We start from the raw sequence: 14,164 nt of genomic DNA, 5'->3' as shown, positions 1-14,164 counted from the left end.
CTACGCCCACAACCACACCCTCTACCCCAACCACATCCACAACCACACCCACTACTCTAACTACGCCCACAACCACACCCTCTAACCCAACCACATCCACAACCACACCCTCTAGCCTAACTATGCCCACAACCACACCCTCTACCCTAACCACATCCACAACCACACCCTCTAGCCTAACTACACCCCCAACCACACCCACTACCCTAACTACGCCCATAACCACACCCTCTACCCCAACCACAACCACACCCACTACCCTAACTACGCCCACAACCACACCCACTACCCTAACTACGCCCACAACCACACCCACTACCCTAACTACGCCCACAACCACACCCTCTACCCTAACCACATCCACAACCACACCCACAAACACACCCTCTAGCCTAACTACGCCCCAACCACACCCACAACCACACCCTCTACCCTAACCACATCCACAACCACACCCTCTAGCCTAACTATGACCCCAACCACACCCACACCCTCTACCCTAATTACACCCACAACCACACCCTCTACCCTAACCACATCCACAACCACACCCACACCCACACACAACCACACCCACAACCCTAACTACGCCCACAACACACTCTACCCTAACCACATCCACAACCCTAACTACGACCATAACCACACCCTCTAGCCTAACTACACCCCCAACCACACCCACAACCACACCCTCTAGCCTAACTATGCCCACAACCACACCCTCTAGCCTAACTATGCCCACAACCACACCCTCTAACCTAATTACACCCACAACCACACCCTCTAGCCTAACTATGCCCACAACCACACCCTCTACCCTAACCACATCCACAAACACACCCTCTACCATAACCACACCCACAACTAAAAACTGCCCCCCCAGCCAACTCAAACTGCCCCTCCCCTGCAGCACTTACTCGCCCTTCTCATTCCATTCCAGGCAGTTGACACATCCTGAGTGGCCCTGAGAGAGGGAGAAATTAACTCCTTTAATTAACTTGTGTACATAAAAAGAACATTTATCTAAATCAACCAGCACTCCAAAACAAATAAAATAAAATGATAATAAAGAATAAAGAGAGAAAGAGAGAGACAGGGAGTGAGGGGGGAGAGAAAAAAACTCCATTCCCTGAACACTATAAACACAATTTACACCCATATACACACCCACACAATACACCTACACACACTACATCCACACACTATACCCACACACTTCCATATAAACTCACACACACACTCTTCCACTATACACACATAAACCACACCATGCACACCACATGCAGGCACACAAACACATACACTCTGCACTCAAGCACAGGCACACATGGCAGGCTCCTGACTGGCTGTAGCATTACCTGTAGCTCCGCCTCCAATCCCAGTCTCTTGATGAAGGAGTCAGTCACATGGTAGTGTCTTTGGAAGCCCAGTGCTCCCTGATCCTAAACAAGCACAGCAGCAATCAGCATTTCCACAGCAGTCCCACCCAACCGGAATCAACACCGCTTTCTAAAAGACTTTTTTTTTTTTACTTATGACTAAATTTACAATGAAACAATGACCCACCATCTCTTTAAAACAATTCATTTTGATATCAAATATTGGCCTAATTACTGCAGTAGGACTCAGTATCTTACACCCCAGTACACATCGTATCAGAGCTGTGTGCAGTTAGAGTCACTGGCACACTGTGCACACGGTATCAGAGCTGTGCGCAGTTAGAGCCACTGGCACACTGTGCACACGGTATCAGAGCTGTGCGCAGTTAGAGCCACTGGCACACTGTGCACACGGTATCAGAGCTGTGTGCAGTTAGAGCCACTGGCACACTATGCATACGGTATCAGAGCTGTGCGCAGTTAGAGCTACTGGCACACTGTGCATACGGTATCAGAGCTGTGCGCAGGTAGAGCCACTGGCACACTGTGCATACGGTATCAGAGCTGTGCGCAGGTAGAGCCACTGGCACACTGTGCATACGGTATCAGAGCTGTGTGCAGTTAGAGCCACTGGCACACTGTGCATACGGTATCAGAGCTGTGTGCAGTTAGAGCCACTGGCACACTGTGCATACGGTATCAGAGCTGTGCGCAGTTAGAGCCACTGGCACACTGTGCATACGGTATCAGAGCTGTGTGCAGTTAGAGCCACTGGCACACTGTGCATACGGTATCAGAGCTGTGTGCAGTTAGAGCCACTGGCAGCAGTTGAGCAGCAGCTTAGTGTTTGAGCCTGAGACTGCAGACATGGCTCAGCTGAGTCGAGAGCCTGCCGACACAGCAGACCTCAATAATGCCCCACAATGCCCCACAAAGCCCCTAAATTACCCACAATACCTCACATTGCCCCTAAATCCCACCAAATGCCCCACGTTGTCTCTAAATGCCCCACGTTGTCTCTAAATGCCACACAATGCCCTGACATGACCCACCATGCCCCACAAAGCCCCTAAATTACCCTCAATGATCCATAATAGTCCATTATGCCCCTAAATGCCCCACCATTCGCCACAGTGCCCCACAGTGCCCTATAATGCCCCACAGTGCCCAACAGTGCCCTACAATGCCCCACCGTGCCCCACAGCGCCCCCTAGTGCCCCGGGTCCAGCTGCAGCAGTAGTGCTGAAGGTTACAGGAGCAGCTGTCAGCAGGTCTCTCACCCGGAGCTGCCTGTGCAGGATGTTACTGGTGATGTTCACAGCAGCCATGGCCTCACAGCAAATCATAAGGTACGGACTACTGGTCAAGGTTCAGGGGTTAGGGGTCAGAGGGCATTTGGACAGTCCAGGGTTCTGTAGACAGAGCTTTCCCACTGCAGAGGCACTACATTGGACCAGCCTACAGAGACAGGAGAGGAGATACAAGACATCAACGGCAGGAGCCACAGTGTACCGTAGACTTACACACAGAGAATCAGACAGAACACAGATAAAAACATATAATTTATGCATTACAGCCCTTCTGACACATGTTCCAAGACATAGTTTGTGAACTGAAAAAGTCTGAACTGAACACACTGTGATATGTACAGTGCCACCAAACCGTACTGTGTTACCAGCTTTGGTAAGAAAACCCTGGTTATGACCCACAGTAGCCACGGCAGAATATATTACTGAATCAAATCCACATCCACACACAGAATCAATGAGATTAACAGTTCATTTCAACAGGTGTATAGGAGCACAGGCACTCCGGGAACCTGCAAAAAGGCTCTGCACTGAAAAATGACACCAAATTCCAAAGTTGTTTTTGATTCTTGACTGACGGACTGCTGGATAAACTACACCCCCTGTGTGTGGGCTGCCCACCTTGGGTGTGGCGGGGGGGGTGGGGTTTCTGTGCTCAGTAAAGAAGAGAAACTGACCAAACATCTGAATATTAAACACAATAATTTGGCGGGATTGACCCATGTGAATTAAAGCTCCATAATTTTGATGGTAATGTATTAATGTATTCAGAGGCGAAGTCATTTAAAATCTAACAATGTATGCCATTAAACTGAATTACATTACATTACATTCATTTGCCAGACGCTTTTATCCAAAGCGACGTACAAAAGTGCATTTTCATGATCGTAGACAACTGCTGAACACGGGTTCAGTAAGGTACAATTACTTATTTTGTACAGCCATTTCTAGCCGAGAGCAATGAACACTATCCTGGTCTAACATCTGCAAAGCCAACTGGGCAGAAGAATAAGGTTAGTGAATCATCAGTTACTCCTGTATTACGCTAAACACAGCCCGAATTTAGATAAATTTAAAAGACAGTTAAAGCGCATTAACCAGGAGAAAACGTGCCGGCTGCCCGCTGCACACTCGCGTGCACTCACCTGAACCTCCGCCGAACCCCGTAACCACGCCCACATCACACATCAACAGATCTACTAGATCATCTAGAAATTATACACGCAGATCTAAATACAGCTACACAACTAAATGCATCTGAACAACTATGGCCGAAGACAACTGTAAACATTTCGTAGCGCAGATAACGTTAGTTAATACAAAACGACTGATGTTATAACTGACCAACTGTAACTTACTCTATAACAGAACGACTGATTTAGCACACGCCAATATTACGGATTGGCACTCACGATGCATTTTTCGTGGTGGTTGCCACGAATAATTTCACAATCTAGTATTAGTCGTATGCCTTTATTATTGTATTGTCTCTGTAGTGCTTGCTAGCTTCATATAAACTCAACTATCGAGCTAATGTTCTTTTAACGATTGAGCTAAGCTACTGATTTGTTAGCGCGCAAGAAAACGCAATGCATCTGTATGTAACGTTAGTTAACTTAGCTAAAAAACACATGCACTCAATTCACTAGACTATCTAATGTTGTTAACTGACTAATCAAACACTAATCGCTAACGTCAGTTAACGACACCATGGGGGCATTTAGCCAAACTGGCATCTAGCTAACGAGCGAGTTAGCCATATTTACAACAAACGCAGTTAGCTAGCTTGCAGACTACTTCCAACGGCGCCTTTCGCCTAACATGCTAGCTCGCGTTAGCTAACTGCTTGTTTGCTGGGAACGTAACTGCAACCACTGTTGAGCTGTTAGCTATGTGGTCCCAACAAAAAGCTAGCTACGCACTTGCCGTCAGTTTAATAAAAGATCGCCAGTGTGTAGACGCATTCAGCTGGCTACGACGACAGGATCTTGCCGTATATCCGACTGCCTTACAAAGGAGGCAGCCCTGTTTTACACCTGACAGCTCGTCTATCACACATTCTTGTGTAACGTTAGCTGCCTAGCCTGCACTGTGTTTGGATGGCTAACGCTAGTAAGGCTATACACACATCTCACTTACCTGTCTGGCCTATTGCTGCTGGATGGAATTCGTAACTCTGAGGAAAACGTCCTATATATTCACGAAACTAGTAAATATCAGCAAAATTAATCCAAGTCAGAGTCCACCATTGTGACAAACGAGCAGCGAACACTCGAATTTAGTATTTTCATCTTCGTAATTTAGACTTCACTATATGTTTTTCTCAAATTGCAATGCCAGTGCTGATCCTACCTCTAAACTCTTACGCAATGTTTTAAACTTAGCCCGTCTTGGCGTCTAACACCCTTACGGAACAATCGAGCGTAAGAACTTCCCTGAATTTTAACGTAAATTATGTTTTGTCGCAACCAAAATTTAACAATGACAGTTTCCTGAACCAATAAAAATATCACATTCCCGGAACTCCACAAAGAAGGCGGACTATTAAAGTCGCACTGTCTTATGGAACATGTAGTTTTTCTTTGAGCTTAAAATACACATGCAGGTGTCTCAGCCTACTACTGCTTCTGGCAGGATCCGATCCTGTGGCAAGATCTTATCCACAATGTACCCAGAATTTCATCCCTGGCCTCGCGCGGTCACTCAGCAGAAAATGGCACAAGTAGTGATAGTTTTTAATAAAACATAAAATCTGTACAAAAGAAAGCACATTGGACACATGTTTTTGGCAAATATATCTAATTTAAGCATTTGAAAATAAATATATTGAAAACCACAATCCATAACTATGGAGCTCCTTTTGTATAACTTTTTGCATGCATCTGTAATTTTATGTAGTTGGATTAAACTGCTGGGAACAATCCTGCAATTATTTAGAACGCTAGATTGGTGTTCTGGGACTCCCTGTGCTGTATGTATGTATGTAGCCTACAGTGAGCTGCTCTTCTTCCCGTGCAAGACCTCTTTACCTCGTGAGCTCTCAATCACGGTTGATGGCACCACAGTGACTGCCTCTCACTCTGCCAAGAGCTTGGGGGTGGTCCTGGATGACCAACTGGACCTCAAGGAGCACATCAAGGTAACATCACGGTCCTGCAGATTCCTTCTGTACAACATCAGAAGGATTCAATCATACCTGACGACGCACTCCACCCAGCTGCTCGTCCAGGCTACGGTGACCTCTCGCCTTGATTACTGCAACTCTCTCCTTGCAAGCCTGCCAGCTTGTGCCATACAGCCACTACAGATGATTCAGAATGCCACTGCCCGACTCATCTACAACCTTCCCAAATTCTCCCATGTCACTCTTCTGCTGCGATCACTCCACTGGCTACCGGTCGCTGCCAGGATCCGGTTCAAAGCCCTGACCCTTGCCTACACTGCTGCCAACAGGACAGCCCCCATCTACTTGCAGGACATGACTCGATTCTATGTGCCTGCTCGATCACTCCGCTCTGCGGCAGCAGGGCGCCTTGTAACCCCTCCCACCCACCCAAAGGGATCACAGAGCTTCTCCACCCTAGCTCCCCAGTGGTGGAACGAACTCCCCGTCCCTCTTTGAACCTCCCCCTCACTACCCATCTTCCGCCGTGGCCTGAAGAATCATCTCTTCAGACTATACCTAGACTAACCACCACCACGCTGTATATTTCACTCTAAATCTCCCCCCCCCCCCCCCCCCACCCCCCCTTTTTTTCATGACACTTGTCCCATCCCAGCACTTTTTGGTAATTTGTATTTGTCCTAATACTGTAGCTTATTCTTCTGCCTAGTTGGCTTTGCAGAGGTTAGGTCTGAATAGTGTTCACTGTGTGAACTAAACTGTGTTCTTGGCTAGAAATAGCTGTACAAAATAAGTATTGTACCTTACTGAACCTGTGTTTAGCAGTTGTCTATGACCATGAAATGCACTTTTTGTACGTCGCTTTGGATAAAAGCGTCTGCCAAATAAATGTAATGTAATGTAATGTAACTATGCGCGAGTCCCTTCCTACATTCTTCAGCAAAAGTTACTCGACAACCCTCTGTATATTTGGTTGTGACGTTACATAATCGGTATTTCGGAAGCAATTGCGTCTTTCTGTGACTTCGGAATTCAGTTCCACGGAGTGGTAGAACGGGCGTGAACCCCCTCCCACCCTCTCCAGTTCCTATAAACATTCAATTGCACAGACGGACAGAAGACGAACTATCCCGGCAGACTATCCCTAGTGGCCGTTTCGACCGGTGACCGACACCAGGAGCGTGGGTTCAGGCTTCGTACAAAGGTACTAGCAAAGAGCCGTCGTATAGTTTCATTGAAGACACAGCTTCTTTCTACCTTAAAGGTATTCTTTTACTAACATAGCTGGCTATGCAACGTATAACGCAACTCTAGCTAGACTGAATTTATTAATGTGTAACTTGCTTTTTTGCTGTAAACTGTGAGACACGATAAAAACACACCATTAGGAAAAACAAAATCGAAATTATGATTAGACAGTCTTGTGCAGGCTATTTCTCCGAGTACAGTTATTTGAGCGTTTCCTGTTATTGGCCGGGGTCATTTGCTCAAGTGATTATAATGTAATATAATCTAAAATAATGTAATGTCTTTCAGAGCAAACTTCTATTACTGTGCCATTTTCTCCTTGATATGGACCAACCAATCATGAATTATCACGTGTATTTGCTCTGTAGTTATAGTGATGAAAAATATACTGAGTTAATTGGCTTGAGTGAGCTATTTGTATTGTGTGAGGAATTTAGTTAATATTCAAGTCCCAGCGGACAGGGTCCCCTCCGCATTCCGTTTGCACGTTCTCCCCGTGTTTGCATCTTGGGTTTCCGTTGGGTACATGCAGGCTCCAGGGCTCACTTGCAAAAGAGGTGACTACTCTGCTTAAATAAAGCTGAACTTAAAAAAAAAAAAATAAAAAAAAACATTTGGCTTATTTGGTCTGCCTCAGCATGGTTGGATGTTGTCTTGAACTGGGATAGACCTGATAGACACATGGAAGTGCAAAGGATTGGACATTTTGATTGTCTTTCAGAAGACAGGAGACTTGCATGTAGAGGCAACAGTGACCATTTGGTTACCTGTCACCCTTCTGGTAAATTTTGTTTCTGGAAAGGGGTGTAAAACGGATGTAGAACACAGCATTGTAATTTACCTACCAAGCAAGTTTCATACTGTGAAGGAGACTGTTGCCATTGCAACTGGCTTCATTTATAAATTGTTATTGATCTAAACTTTTGAACTACACGTTTTATTTTATAAATTTCTACAAATGACATGACTCACACCAGGAGATTAGAGTGCCTCAGAATAAACTGGTCAAATAAATTGTTTGCAAATAATTGTAAAATGCTGTGACAGTGGCTGTTTCGTAAAAATAATAATTCAACTTCAATTCTTGGAACAGCCTGGCATTAAAACTATTCTATGACCACTTTTTTAAATTCAGTATTATGTAAATAACTGACTGAAGGAATATTATTTTAAAAATGGCATTTAGCCGACACTCTTGTCCAAAGCAACTAGCATAGCTTGTGTTTTTACTTTCAGTTGATTTATACATCTGGATAGTTAACTAAAGAATTTATATTAAGTAGCCCATTGAGATGTGGAGCAGCAGCAACCTGCACAGGAATAAAACCCACAGCCTTTGCATTCCCTAACCTTTGTACTGCTCTGCCGCTGGGTAAACTTTCAACAATCATTTTTACATTTGCATTTTTGTATGTAAAACCATGTGTCTCTACTGGTTTTGTCACTCAATGTTTTGTATTTTGTTGAACTTCATAGTTATTTCAGCCACACAGAAATCTTGACAAAACACGTCTGTCAGTTTTTTAGATTTCTGTTCTGGGGGCTGGTAGCAGATACTGTGTGTGGTGGGAACTCTATTCATTCTTTTTCCCACCTTGCTGAACTCTTTGACTGTAATCGCTCTTGTTTTGGGTGCACCCCACGGCCAGTGGTGGCTATGGGCCCTGGTGCTCCCTCTCCTCGCCGTGCAGGAGCTCAGAGATAAACCGCACGCCACCGTTCAGCCGGTTCCTGTTTTTAAGCAGCGAGGCCAGCCCTACAAACACGACTGAGTGAGTGACTGAGTGAGTGATGAAGTTTCACCATTGGTCGGCCGGATCACGTGCGTTAGGTCCAGCCATATACCAGGTTTTTACCTGATCTTGTTTATTTTTGTTTAACGCGCTTACACTGCACAGGAATAAACTGCGTCTGGGCCTCATTCTGTTTAACGCGCTTACACTGCACAGGAATAAACTGCATCTGGACCTCGTTTTGTTTAACGCGCTTACACTGCACAGGAATAAACTGCGTCTGGGCCTCATTCTGTTTATCGCGCTTACACTGCACAGGAATAAACTGCGTCTGGACCTCGTTCTGTTTAACGCGCTTACACTGCACAGGAATAAACTGCGTCTGGACCTCGTTCTGTTTAACGCGCTTACACTGCACAGGAATAAACTGCGTCTGGACCTCGTTCTGTTTAACGCGCTTACACTGCACAGGAATAAACTGCGTCTGGACCTCGTTCTGTTTAACGCGCTTACACTGCACAGGAATAAACTGCGTCTGGACCTCGTTCTGTTTAACGCGCTTACACTGCACAGGAATAAACTGCGTCTGGACCTCGTTCTGTTTAACGCGCTTACACTGCACAGGAATAAACTGCGTCTGGGCCAGGGCGGCTGCAAGCACAGCAGGATGGAGGGTTGCATGTTTCCTGCAGAGCCACAGGAAGTGATGTCGCGATAACGGCACTGTGCCCAGTTTGCGACAGACTCACTTGTTTGCTAAAGAGACTGCATGTGTGGGGACCTATGCCTGCTGTACTGCTCAGTCACGCAGGTACCGTTACTTTAAAGAGCAAAAATTACCAACACAATATTGTGCGTTAAATTAGTATTGTAATGGTGCTCATAATATAATTATCACAATAAATGGATTAATTGCAGAGAAAATGTAATTGAATCAATGTAATTAACAGGTCTGTTACTTAGAGCCCCTCAATTTCTCCTGGCAGGTCACACACGTCCCTGTGTTCAGATTGAGTCACACACGTCCCTGTGTTCAGACTGAGTCACACACGTCCCTGTGTTTAGACTGAGTCACACACGTCCCTGTGTTCAGACTGAGTCACACACGTCCCTGTGTTCAGACTGAGTCACACACGTCCCTGTGTTCAGACTGAGTCACACACGTCCCTGTGTTCAGACTGAGTCACACACGTCCCTGTGTTCAGACTGAGTCACACACGTCCCTGTGTTCAGACTGAGTCACACACGTCCCTGTGTTTAGACTGAGGCACACACGTCCCTGTGTTCAGACTGAGGCACACACGTCCCTGTGTTCAGACTGAGGCACACACGTCCCTGTGTTCAGACTGAGTCACACACGTCCCTGTGTTCAGACTGAGGCACACACGTCCCTGTGTTCAGACTGAGTCACACACGTCCCTGTGCTCAGACTGAGTCACACACGTCCCTGTGTTTAGACTGAGGCACACACGTCCCTGTGTTCAGACTGAGTCACACACGTCCCTGTGTTCAGATTGAGTCACACACGTCCCTGTGTTCAGACTGAGTCACACACGTCCCTGTGTTCAGACTGAGGCACACACGTCCCTGTGTTCAGACTGAGTCACACACGTCCCTGTGTTCAGACTGAGGCACACACGTCCCTGTGTTTAGACTGAAAGGGCTGTCACACACGTCCCTGTGTTCAGACTGAGTCACACACGTCCCTGTGTTCAGACTGAGTCACACACGTCGCTGTGCTCAGACTGAGTCACACACGTCCCTGTGTTCAGACTGAGTCACACACGTCCCTGTGTTCAGACTGAGTCACACACGTCCCTGTGTTCAGATTGAGTCACACACGTCCCTGTGTTCAGACTGAGTCACACACGTCCCTGTGTTCAGACTGAGTCACACACGTCCCTGTGCTCAGATTGAGTCACACACGTCCCTGTGCTCAAGCTGAAAGGGATGTGACGCCTCTGATTGGAAGGCCTCCTGCCCATATGTTAACTAATCAGCAGGGTCGTCTCACTTCCTGTTAGGAGTCCCTTCCCCCTGGACTCGACACCATAATGAGCAACAAGTTTAAACACCTTCATTTATTCCGCACAGGTTCATCTGTGTCTCAGGCACACGCTGCACCAGCCTGTTTTCAGACCTCGTTGTTTAACAACTTTTCGTTTTGTTGCTTTTCTCCTGAAGTGACTTTCCCGGGAGGCAGTACCAGCAGCCATGGCAACAATCGTCATGGAGAGGCTTGGGCACCTGTTCATTAATCTGCAGCAGGTCCGGCAGGTGGCGCAGGTGCTGAGGGAGGCTGTGCCCTCCATACCGGGCACCCTGAGGGCCAGCGAAGTGCCCGCCTTCTTCAGGGAGCCCTACATCCACAGCGGGTACCGAGCCCCGGATCTGGCCTGGCGCTACTACTTCCTGTCTCTGTTCCAGAGGCACAACGAGACGGTGAACGTCTGGACACACCTGCTGGGGGCGCTGCTCATCCTCGCCACGTCCCTGCGGCTGGCCGAGACAGTCGACTTTGCCGGCGACGCCCACGCCTGGCCCCTCCTCCTCCTGTTAGGCTCCGGCTTCACCTACATGCTGTTCAGCGTGGCGGCGCACCTGCTGTCGGCCCGGTCGCCGCTGCACCACCACGCGCTCTACTTCCTGGACTACACGGGCGTGGCGCTGTACCAGTACGCCAGCGCGGCGGTGCACTTCCACTACGCTGCCGAGCCCGGCTGGCGCGGGGGGGCACAGGGGGCCTCCCTGGCGCTGGCGGCGCTGCTGTCCTTGGTCTTCTGCCTGGGGGGCTGCTGCACCAAGCTGGGGGGCCCCTTGTGGGCGCGGGGGGTCTGGCAGTTGCTCCCGTGTGCCCTAGCCTACGCCTGGGACTCCGCCCCCATCTTCCACCGGCTCTCCACCTGCCTGCCCACCTGTGCGGACGACGAGGCCGGGCGCTACCACGGCGCGCAGGTGGCCTTGTTCCTGCTCAGTGCAGTCTTCTTCACCTGGCCCGTGCCGGAGCGCTGGTTTCCTGGCCGCTGCGACCTCCTGCCGCAGGGCCACCAGGTGTTCCATGTGCTGGTGGTGCTCTGCACCTTCAGCCAGATCCGGGCGTCTCACCTGGACTACCTGCAGCGCAGAGCGCTGTACGCCCCCGCCGGCCCGCAGGCCCCCCGCCTGCTCCTCGGCCTGTTCGCCGCTCTCGCCCTCTCCTGCGCCATCACCACCATCCTCATGACCCGCCGAGCGCAGCACCTGATTGGACAGAAACACAAAAGTTCATGATAGTGTGAGGCTCCATGAACATGGTCTATGTGTGCATGGTCTATGTGGGTGTGGTCTCTGGGTGTGGTCTATGTGGGTGTGGTCTGTGTGAGCATGGTCTATGTGGGTGTGATCTCTCTGGGTGTGGTCTGTGTGGGTGTGGTTTGTGTGGGTGTGGTCCCTGTGGGTGTGGTCTGTGTGGACGTGCTCTGTGTGGTTCTGGTCTGTATGGGCTTTCACACCTGTAGACCCTGAGCATGATCAGCAAAGCTAGTTACTTCCTAAAGCATTTCAATCTTAAGAAATAAAAATGCTGTTCTGAATGTTAGCGTACACAGATGTTTTTTTTAATTGTTCAATACTTTGCAATCATTTTCCCGGTGTCTAAATGAATAAAGACTTTAAAATAAAGCAACTTAACTTAGCTGGTGAGATCTTACGCATAGTTCTGAGCTGTCAGTTAAAAAGTTGTGATTATGGGTGTGTTCAGTAACCAGCAAAGACATCCAGACCTGGCTACTCCACGCCTGAGCTCAAACAAGCATCCTGCACTCTGCAGTGTTTTTAACAGTTTGTGTGAAAACTGCTCTGTCAAGTTAGACTGGATCCACAATCAGCCTTACAGCAGGAAGACCTTGTGCTACACAGGTACCTGCCTGCTGGTGTGCTATTGCCTTAACCTCCCATTCTGACTTATTACAACAACCAATAGAATGAAAGCATGTACAGTGCTTGGTTCCTGTGTGGTGCACAATGGGATCACATGACGGTGTTGTGTAGGGACCCACACAGGCACAGAGTGTACTGGTTCAGGTGAACGGGGTGCTCCACGCACTCTCTCAGCCCTCACTTGGAGTAAACACAGGTGTGTTTGCTCACCTGGCACAAAGGGTACTGCTGCACTGACGGGAGAGAACGAGGAGCAGCAGCCTCTTACCTGCGGTTGGTTAACACACCTGACACTCCTGCGTCTGACACTGTCCCGCCAAACCCTCTGCTGCTTCGAGCACCACGTCCTCCATCCAGATCCTGAGGCACTCAGCTCTGTGTTTCAGGTTTCTGGATTTAAAGTGTGTAATATACTGGGATTAATGGTTCCTACTGTCAGTGGTGACACTGATATGTTGGTATGATATGTTCTGAATGTGAAGCAATAACGTCATTTTCATTTCTATTTTGAAGGAGCTAGCTGGCAAGCTACAGTGTCATTTACTCAATGAATGAATTAAAAATATTGCCTCAGAGGGAAGTTGTCTTGTGCAAAAAATGTTCCACAGCTGAACACATAAAGGATGATAAAGTGACAGAGTCTATTGCGTTTGGATCAGCTTTGGAAATCTCCTGGTTTAAAGGTAATGGTGGGAGACATAGAAATCAAAGCTAAGGACTCCACTTCCTGGGTTGTGTACTGGACAGCCACTTATCAGGGAACATCATGGCACTTAATGTGTTAACAATGGTTAACCAAACATTCTGATTTCTGGGGAAAATATGTATACTTTTGTACATGCTAGATAGACCAGCAGGGCTCTTTTACAATGCCATTTGGATTATGGCTGCTTTTTAAAAATTCGTTTTGAAAACTAATTAGTGGGATTAATTCTCAAACTTCCAGCCAGGACACATGTCCTCCCAGCTCATTTACCAGCCTTAGATGGCTGAGAGAAAATCACAGCTATACCACAAGAGGGCGCTCACCCCCCCCCCCCCCCCCCCTTAAAAAAAGGCCGCAATGGAAATATTATGTGTTTTATTCCTTTCGATGATTATTAGTATATGGGACACATATCTAGTCAGCGGGGCTGTATTTTAAATAATCAATAAATAATTTAAATCCATCAATCAGTAGCCCTGAGATCTGTCATGCCAGGCTTGCACTTGCACACCTGTGCCTCAGTAGAGTCACACTGCACTACACACATTCACAGAAATGGAGCATCACGTAGTTCTGGCAGGCCACGAGAGTCAAGCGCTCCGGCTGAATCAGCTGATGGCTCAGCTGAGTGATGTTCGCCTATCACAGTACATTCACTAACAGGGCGGTCTACTTAAACAGCCTCCCTCTACTCATTCGGCTGCTCCTCCTGCATGCAAGTGCTGCACGTTGCTTCATAAATCCCCTCC

At 47.8% G+C, this 14,164-nt stretch overlaps 2 protein-coding genes across 5 annotated transcripts in view; one reads left to right on the top strand and one right to left on the bottom strand.

The window, feature by feature from the left end:
• Positions 1-5,128, bottom strand: part of wdtc1 (WD and tetratricopeptide repeats 1) — a 13,346-nt gene extending 8,218 nt beyond the window's left edge. Inside the window, exons 1-4 of one of the 3 annotated variants that reach the window (XM_035406334.1) lie at positions 4,826-5,128; positions 2,660-2,837; positions 1,359-1,442; positions 918-964 (exon numbers count right to left, since the gene is read on the bottom strand). In XM_035406334.1, coding sequence (XP_035262225.1) covers positions 918-964; positions 1,359-1,442; positions 2,660-2,725 — 197 coding nt within the window. In that variant the 5' untranslated portion in view covers positions 2,726-2,837; positions 4,826-5,128. Of the gene's footprint in view, positions 1-917; positions 965-1,358; positions 1,443-2,659; positions 2,838-4,608; positions 4,731-4,825 lie in introns of those variants that run through there. The other 2 variants (XM_035406315.1, XM_035406324.1) reach the window with 2 other exon arrangements.
• Positions 5,129-6,834: 1,706 nt separating this feature from the next.
• Positions 6,835-12,479, top strand: LOC118223054 (membrane progestin receptor alpha-B-like). 2 transcript variants are annotated; one of them, XM_035409127.1, is made up of 2 exons: positions 6,835-7,014; positions 10,976-12,479. In XM_035409127.1, the coding sequence occupies exon 2, from the start codon at positions 11,006-11,008 to the stop codon at positions 12,059-12,061; it is 1,056 nt and encodes a 351-aa protein (XP_035265018.1). In that variant the 5' UTR covers positions 6,835-7,014; positions 10,976-11,005; the 3' UTR covers positions 12,062-12,479. The 2 variants fall into 2 exon arrangements, with proteins under 2 accessions (XP_035265018.1, XP_035265028.1); XM_035409137.1 differs by having other exon boundaries at positions 6,835-7,074.
• The last annotated feature ends 1,685 nt before the right edge of the window (positions 12,480-14,164 follow it).

This window comes from Anguilla anguilla, chromosome 1 (genome assembly GCF_013347855.1).
Source record: "Anguilla anguilla isolate fAngAng1 chromosome 1, fAngAng1.pri, whole genome shotgun sequence".
NCBI classification, from domain to species: domain Eukaryota; kingdom Metazoa; phylum Chordata; class Actinopteri; order Anguilliformes; family Anguillidae; genus Anguilla; species Anguilla anguilla.
The sequence above is the reverse complement of the archived record's forward strand: the minus strand, read 5'-3'. Positions and strand labels throughout refer to the sequence as shown.

Excerpts from the sequence above, each read along its gene's own strand:
- LOC118223054 (XM_035409127.1), top strand. The coding sequence starts at position 11,006 with ATGGCAACAATCGTCATGGAGAGGCTTGGGCACCTGTTCATTAATCTG.